The sequence below is a fragment of the Brachionichthys hirsutus genome, chromosome 16, assembly GCF_040956055.1.
Source record: "Brachionichthys hirsutus isolate HB-005 chromosome 16, CSIRO-AGI_Bhir_v1, whole genome shotgun sequence".
NCBI lineage: Eukaryota > Metazoa > Chordata > Actinopteri > Lophiiformes > Brachionichthyidae > Brachionichthys > Brachionichthys hirsutus.
Window position 1 is genome coordinate 6,907,914 of NC_090912.1, and position 8,536 is coordinate 6,916,449.

The window sequence follows — 8,536 nt, forward strand, 5'->3', positions numbered from 1 at the left end:
TAGCTGGAGACACCGACACCGTGAAGGGAGGAACTCTCGCTTTGCTTCTTTCCCACATCGTGCCTGAGATGCGAGCGTACTGACGGTCTCGGCCGTCGAGCAGCCTCCGGGCCGCAGCTCGGTGCGCCGAGCCCGAACCTGGGAAGTAGCTAGCTAGCTACCTGCTAGCCACAGCCGTACCCGATGCTGCTGCTGCTGCTGTTGTTGTTGTTGTTGTTGTTGTTGTTGTTGCTGCTGCGATCCGAAAGACAACAGGAGAGGTTCGAGGCCCTGAGCTTTTGTTTTACCGCACTGGACTACGTTTTGGGATGCGATGCTGTTGTGACTCCGATTTGAGCCTTTCGTAGCCGGAGGCTCTCATTTACTGGATGCGGAAAGAGCTACGTTGCTGCAAAATGCACAACAGAACCACAACGGGGTCCCGCTGAGGGGGGGGGGGGGGGGGGGGGTCTCACCCCGCGTCTCACCGGGGGTCCCACCCCGCGTCTCACCGGGGGTCCGGGTCCGGGTCGCGTATCGACAACGGACCAGCACGTTCTCCCTGCGCCACTCGCACGCTTTCAGTCGGCGGTATGGATAAACTGACCATCATTTCAGGGTGCCTGTTTCTGGCAGCTGACATCTTTGCAATAGCCAGCATTGCAAACCCGGACTGGATCAACACAGGTGAATCGGCAGGTAAATGAAGCAGGCGCTTGTGTTCTGCACGTCGTTTTCCATCCACAGCTGTGGGGTTTGTGCATATTGACTCTATAGTTATTGATATTTTTGATCAGCCCAGTTGATTTCTGGTGCTTTTATGACTGCAGCTTAAGTTTTCTTATGATTTTTTATCAATAAACGAGTGGTAAATATCAAGCAACTGATCAATATCAATAGATCTGTGTGAAATTTAGAATTGACTAATTTTCACACATTTCTTGTAGACCACGCAGGATTTTAATGTTTAAAAAATTCTGTCTTCTTTTGTTTGGCTGATAAAATTCTGACGCTTGGTTTTCTGGTAATTTAGTAATCAGCCTGCGATCAATCGAATCAGATTGGTTGAGGAACCAAACTGGTGTTTATTTGTGGTATTCCAGCTGATTTGTTTTGTTGTTTTTTACAGATGGGTGCTGTTAGTTGTCTGTAAATTTGATCAAGCCTGAAAATTCGTTCATGCTATTGACAGACAAGCATGCTTGTTTTTGTTCTCTCTGCAAAATGACAGCTTAGTAACTGGGTCAGGAAGGGTCTGTCATCCAATACAATATATCTATGTGGTATTATAGTACAGAATAAGCAGTCTGTGCAAAAGTAATAATAGGATTCAAATGAAATAAAGCCACCATTTAGAATGCAGTCAGACGGAGCTGAAGCCGTGCGAGGCAAGGTCAGAGTGTCATGCTGTGCTCGCTTCTAAAGTTAGTTGTGCTAACTGCTGTTAGTAGCTACTCACTGCGATCCAAGGCTTTCTACCTGTGGAAAGATAGCCGTACATTGGCTATATTTAGACTGCAGTGCCGTTGTGAGCGTGGGTGTCGTACAGCAGAACGATTCTGCAACCTTGTCACTGTTGTCCTTTATTTAAATGCCTTTACCTCATGCCCTCTCCCCCCCCCTCATCATTTTGACATTGTGCCAGCCGCTGGTTTGGTATATGTTGTAGGCAACTCATGTTTTTATCCTGATTAATGTTCTGTGGTGTTTATTTTTGGTCGAGAAGGGAAATTACTCCACATTCAAAGAACATTTTCAGTTGGAAAATGATCTTGCTGTGGCAATAGTTACATGGTTAGGGGTTACATTTCAGTATTATTTACACCTTAAATGGCATGTGCGAAACTGATTTGAGCTACAGGTTTGTGCTCGTTAGGATTAATAGCTCAGGAAATTATGGTATACGGAAATAATTAAACTACTCCGTCAACACGGAACATTATCATAATGTTCCGTGTTGAGGATGGCTGTCAGTGATGCACTATTTTCTGCTTGATTTGCTCTGAAAGCATTTAGCATGAATATGAAACGTTTTTTTATTTTTATTATTCCCCCTATCTCTGCATTCTGAACAATCTCTGAAACACCATATGCAATCACAAAGGGGCATTTGTTAAATAAGCAGCGTGTAAACGCCAGGATTAGGGATTTGCTGCTAACGTTCAGCCTCTTCTGAGACAAACTAAAATTCTGTGAAATGGCAGAACAGTATATTGTGTTATTTTTGGTTAAAACGTGCGATTTAATTATAATTAATCACAGCCTGTTGATTTAAATCAGTGCAATTAAATTTAATCTATTAACACAACTAGTTTAAACTTTAGGTTTATAAATAGATAATTAGGTTTAGCCTTCTCAAACGGCATTGCTGATGCATAAAGACTTCAGTAGCAAACATGCTAGAATGGTGCTTCTGCTGCTATTTCTAGTTTCGTTGAACATTTCTGGGAAACGTGGAAAATTATTTCATATTTGTACAGAAGTAAAAATAACGCATGTGAGAGGAGTCCTTCCCCGCTCATAATTCATCAACATTTTGCTCTCTATAAAAGGGAATCTGACGGTGGAAACTTCAGCACTGTAATAGCAACGTCCCCCCCCCCCCCACTAACAACTTTATCATCATGCCGACGATGAGCAGGCACAGATCTCATTTCTCTCAGTTGGTGAGAGGAATATGAGATATATGATGTGTGTGTGTGTGTGTGTGTGTGTGTGTGTGTGTAGGTGTGTGTGTGTGTGTGCGCACCAGCTTGTTGAGTTGTTTACCTTTATCCATCTATCATTGCGTGCCCGCCTGCAGTCGGGCAGGAATTTCTGCCTGAGCTCGTGAAACAGCTGGATGCCTCGGGAACCAGGGGAAATGCTACCATTATCCACAGCTTTCAAACCTTTCCTTCGCGCTTTACTGCTCACAGAGACGTCGCCTGCATCCTTCACCTTCCTCACCTTCCTCACCTTCCTCACCTGTGACGCACATGAACTTGCTCATAGTTAAAGGTTCTGTTGGACCGACTTCAGCAGTAGGCTGTAGAGTTAGCCAATCGTAAGCCCTTTTTTTTTTTTTGTCTGAAAACACGATTATTACTATGCATGCCTCTCCCCAATTAGACTTTAATAGCAATAAGATGGAGGAGAAGGTAGAACACCCTTTTAGCTTGTTCCTTGTCTATGATGAAGCATGTTCTCGCATGACAGCATTATTGTGTGTGGGTTAAAAGGTTCTTTATCGCGTCAGCAGCAGAGATAAAACCCTCACTTCCATCCTCGTCTCACTTTAAAAGCTTCCTCGTCTCATGTTTCCATTTGAACAACTTGCATTGTTTCTGTGAGCTGTTACTGTAAAAGCAGGGTGTTATAATGGGGACAGGATATCCTCTGGACGGCCTGCTGATGTTTGCTCTCTGGTGAGCCGATACATTGACTAAATTAGTAGTTTCATCCTTGAACATAATCTGATCTGATCTCTGTTTTGATATTCTGTCTGCGTATATAAAAACAGAAAACCAACGCCCGGGGGAAAAAACAAAAAAACGATAGGAACCCCTACCTCATTATTCAGTGTTTCTCTGTGCTTTATGAATGAGGAATTATACAAAGATAAATATATATATATATATATCTTAATCTAAATCCGACCTCTCTCTGCAGGTGCCCTTACAGTCGGTCTCGTCCGGCAATGCCAGACCATTCACGGACGGGACCGGACCTGCATCCCACCACGGCTTCCCCCAGAGTGGGTCACCACACTGTTCTTCATCATAATGGGCATTATCTCCCTCACAGTCACCTGTGGACTGCTGGTGGCTTCGCACTGGCGACGAGAAGCCACCAAATACGCCCGCTGGATCGCCTTTACTGGCAGTAAGTCCAAAGATATGGCTTCAGTTCCCCTGCAGCTTTCTCCTCTGTCTCACTGTATCTGTCACGATGTAAGTTTAAGAAAAAACTTGCTTTTGCCGCTCGAGTGTTTTCATGGACATAGTTTTGACGTGGGTGTGTGTTTAGATGTTTTGTAGCACATTCATGAATGCTGTGTTTGCATACTTGACACCTCTTGCGCTCTCAAAGCTGAGTTCTTGTAAAATCACCTGGTACGGTGTGGGTGGCACAGTATCTCTCATTTTCTGAAGTTTTCCTCCATCTTTACCTTGATTTTTATTTAACCCCCCACCCCCCAAGCACCATTTCTGTATACGTGCATTTCCAGCTTTTAATAAAAGCTCAGCATTCACTGCACTGTTGCTGGGCCTGGTTTCACAAGACAGTGTGGGAGGCTTCAATTTGATTGGTTGATTTGCCACAATGCTCTGTATTATTGTTTAAAAACTGGGTGGGTGCATTTTTCAGGTCATTCTGGTCTTTATTTATCTTGCAAATATTTGATTAAACCCAGCAATTTCCTGGCGCTTTTGTATGCTGGACCAAATCTACATTGATGATTATCTCTGTCAACAAGAATTTGAGTAATAATAACTGGGACAGCACTAAAGAGCTAATTTTCCCCATTTTGCCATTGCAATTATATGCAATTATGTTCACATTATAATTTAGAAATACCCAGAAAAGTTAGTTGTGTCTTTATTTAACCATTTGTTATCTTTTGACTCCCTCCCCGCCCCTCTTGCTCCCTCTCTCCAGTGATCCTGTTCTGCATGGCGGCACTCATCTTCCCCATAGGCTTCTATATCAATGAGGTGGGAGGGCAGCCATACAAGCTGCCCAACAACACGGTGGTCGGCTCCTCGTATGTGCTGTTCGTCCTCTCCATCTTCTTCACCATAGTGGGACTTCTGTTTGCGGGCAAAGTTTGCCTCCCTGGCTGAAGCCGCGGCCACGCCTGCCTCTGGACTGACAGAAGAGGCTCTGAAAATTTGGGATTTACAAAACATGCAATGACTGAAAATCAAAAACAAACTCTGGCCGGAAGCCTGATACAGGAAGGTATTTGATTATGGGTCAAGGGAATAGATGAACAAAACTGAAAAGGGTGGAGGGGGGGGGGCATGGATGAAGTGATAGATGGCTTGAGACAGACGGCAGCATCCTGCCACTGTTGATTTAAAGTATGACCATCTCTCTGTTGTGGTTCGGTTGGGGAAAGGGTGCTTAGTGTGCCGCTGCCATGGCAACCACAGTCACGATGCTGGCAAATGTTTCTTGAGGACCACCCAACTTGACCGCACCCCCCCCCCCCCCTCCTCATCCACCTCTCCCTCAGCACACATCTACGCCGTCAAGACTTGCTCCGGTTGCTATTTTTGGCTTCTCTTAGCTCTTTGAGTTGTGTGTTTTTCTCTTGTTGTACATTTTGTTTCTCTTCCACCTCTCGCCACCTCGCCGTTGAAGCTCAAGGAGTGTAACTGAATCCTCGAGGAGGACTTATTTTTTTTAATTTTAATGCCATTGTGGTTTGAGCAGGGTTTATTCTCCGCTGTCACTTTGGGAAGCTCCAGGTGTGGGAGATGGGGAAGAGCAGCTGTTAGCCCAGCTCTCTGCACCGCGGAACCCGGTGCAGGTGTTCTGTCTATTTCTCTCACCAAGGCGTTTGGCTGAGGAGCCGGTAGCAAGGGGGGGTGGCCTTCATGGGGTGCAGAAGAGGCAGTAAAGTACCAGAGAGGAGAATGCCACTCAATGTTACACCCTCAGTATGTTATTTACATGCACAGAAACAGTGTTGACAGCAAAGACACGTTGCTAAGCGACATCCCTTGATGCTGATGCGCATATTTTGCCAATAACTAGAAGACTGTGAATCTAGGTAACAATAGTCTGAACGTAAATACACCTTGTACTTGTAGTAATACTTATGTACAGTCACAAACATAGTAGCCTTTCAAGCCTTTTTGAAAAGCGTACACGACTGTGGGGTCGAGATGAACTCATGATTGGCTTCTATAGAAAGTGACGTTTCCTAAGGTGTGAAAATAACATATGTGAATCCTGAACATTGATGGTGTTCCCCTTAATGTTGGATGGGAAAGAAGGGAGCCGGGAATATTTTTTGTCTTCTTTTGTATGACAGTGAAGACACTGGGACTGCAGGTCAGGTCCTTGAACGGGGCTGGGCCTCAGCTTGCTGCCCTTGAAGCCCGTGAGTGTTTTACACACACACACACACACACACACTTTTTTTTTTACTGTCCCTTTTACAAAGGGACAAAGTCCCTTCTTTATAACACCTTTCTTTGTTAACATTGAACGATTCAGCGCCGCTCTTGTGCGTGTTAAGCTAGAGACATTTTTGTTTTTCTCTTTTAGTTAGCTGCTAACTGCTAATGGCTGCTTTCTAAGTCTTCCAGTGTGGGCTGCAAGCATTATACATAATTTAGGCAACATTTATTCCCATGATGACTAAACAAGAACTCTAGTAGCTCTTGTTTGAAATGTATCAATGCTCAGTCGACTACAAAATGACACAGAAGAAAGCTTAAATGATTCCTGGACCTGTTCTGGAGTAAAACGGGAATTTGTTCCATGATATCTTAAGATTTATGCAACTTTATACAAAAGGGATAACTTGTGTTAATTTTTCTTTAATCCTCTGCAGCCTGAAAAAACTTAAATCGACCATTCCTCGACTAAATTGCTCTCAGTTATCGCCTATGGTGGCCTTTTTATAAACCGCCGATTTAGAATATAGCATCACGAGAAACAAAGCAAACTGAAGTCTGATGTTTCATTTCTGAAGAATACATTACGCAATTATCCAGTTTCTACTGAAAAGTGTGTGTGTGTATAACCAGTCACGGAGCCCAGTCACTGAGTCTGAGTTTAGTTTAATATATCTGTTTGCTGCTCAGCGTTTCTTACTCTTGGTCTGATGATGTATACGGCTAACTCTACCCTCTGCAGTATGCTCTCTTGGTTGGTCCAGTATATGGTGCCATGATCTGTTTTTGTTTAATAATGTACAGACACAAAATGCAGGATTTCTGTATTAGGAAGAACTGTGCATTCAAGAGTGTAAGCGACAGAAATAGATGCACCACAAATGTATAAAAAAAAGGAGAACTTCTTACCTCATTGTTTTTGTTTTAGCTATTATTTTCTGATGATGGCAATGTGTGCCCTATAATTTGTCTCTTGCCTTGATCGGATGTCCTCACATAAAGCCTATGGTCATAGGAAATTATTTATCACTGAATAAAAGGAGAAAATGGGTGCGTGTGTAACTCTGACGCAGACTCTGCTGATGTTTTACTAGTGAAGTATCAATCACTACTGTATCTGAGCTTTTACACGCAGTACAACAGAACATTTAGTTATAAATCCTCTTTAACTTTAACTTTAACCCAACTCTATAAAAGCAAGAAGGTTGAGGACAAAGTGGACTTGGAGGACTACGACCTTCAAATAACGCTGCGCTGACGGGATAATATCCGTCACTTCCTCCCCAGATGCAGCGACTAATCCGGCAGCTCTGACTGGAGAGCGAGCCGCTATCCCACAGGGTGACATCGTCTGAAGGTTGCACAAGTCCATGAGGAGCAGGATTACTGCAGGAATCAATACCGATGAGGGGAACGCCGAGTCATTCGTTGATTGTGTTTTTTCTGCATCCACACTAAAGAAAATTACTTATTCACAGGAAGAAACTACAAGTTATTGTCACTTAAAACAAACTACCCAATAAAATGAGCAAATACAGTGGTGAGTTTTAAATGGTCTTTAGCGCATAAATTATTGCACTGTTGTATTAGTTCTTATTGCTCCTGCACGGGTTCCTTTCTTTGCTTTTTCCAGACTTAGAGCCGTGTTTGCAGCCTGCCGCATACGCACTGAAGTTAGCATATACTAGCTTATAGCTCACATGAGACTGCTCTTCTTGGTTCAATCGGGCCCTACTGATTGGCAGCTGATGATTAAAATGGTGAGTTATTGCAGTGAGATATGAACAGCAGCAGATCCCAGATCAGTTTTCCCAGTCCACATGGATATAACGTTTTTCAGCACCTAGATACTTGCTTTGTAATAATTACCCCCCCCCCCCCCCAAAAAAAACCTCAACCCTTTACTCTGTCTATGTGATTAAAAATAAAGTTGTGGCAGCATGATGGGTGCATTTCAAGGTTTAATTAAGAGAGTTTTACAAGGACTGTCCAAGTATTGATGAGCTGTGACGATGCAACTTCAATTTGTTCTTTTTTTTTCTTGTGCAAATGCTACACACTGCAGAGAGCGCAATATGTTTAATGGAGCAACACCGAGCAACGATCCTTTTCTAATGTGGTGCAAATGGCTGTCATTTACCAGGAGTCTGTAGCTCTATCTGAATGTGCTTTTATTGCCAAGTCCTGGTCTAGTCCTGGTCTAGTAGTCACTGAAGTTTGGAATTATGTCTCCCCAAAATTTCAGAAGCGATTAAAAAAAACACTGCCCTAGCACATGAATGGAATGAGTTACTTCAAAATGAATACAAACAATATATGAGACTACAGGCTTGCAACTGTGATCAAATTGTAGCTCTCTGTGTGCTGAGATCTGAATTTAAATCAGAAACTGGTATATAATAACTCTTTTAAATAATACGATGCAGCATTCAGATTTGTTCCTG

At 43.3% G+C, this 8,536-nt stretch overlaps 1 protein-coding gene across 1 annotated transcript; it reads left to right on the forward strand.

The window, feature by feature from the left end:
* Nucleotides 1–572: 572 nt before the first annotated feature.
* mosmoa (modulator of smoothened a) lies at nt 573–4,805 on the forward strand. The gene is made up of 3 exons (XM_068750372.1): nt 573–678; nt 3,631–3,843; nt 4,621–4,805. Exons 1-3 carry the CDS (start codon nt 573–575, stop codon nt 4,803–4,805), a joined length of 504 nt encoding a protein of 167 aa, XP_068606473.1.
* Nucleotides 4,806–8,536: the final 3,731 nt, after the last annotated feature.

Excerpts from the sequence above, each read along its gene's own strand:
- mosmoa (XM_068750372.1), top strand. The coding sequence starts at position 573 with ATGGATAAACTGACCATCATTTCAGGGTGCCTGTTTCTGGCAGCTGAC. Across the intron at positions 679-3,630 it reads CAACACAGGTGAATCGGCAG|GTGCCCTTACAGTCGGTCTC; the intron begins GTAAATGAAGCA and ends CTCTCTCTGCAG. Across the intron at positions 3,844-4,620 it reads CTGGATCGCCTTTACTGGCA|TGATCCTGTTCTGCATGGCG; the intron begins GTAAGTCCAAAG and ends CCCTCTCTCCAG.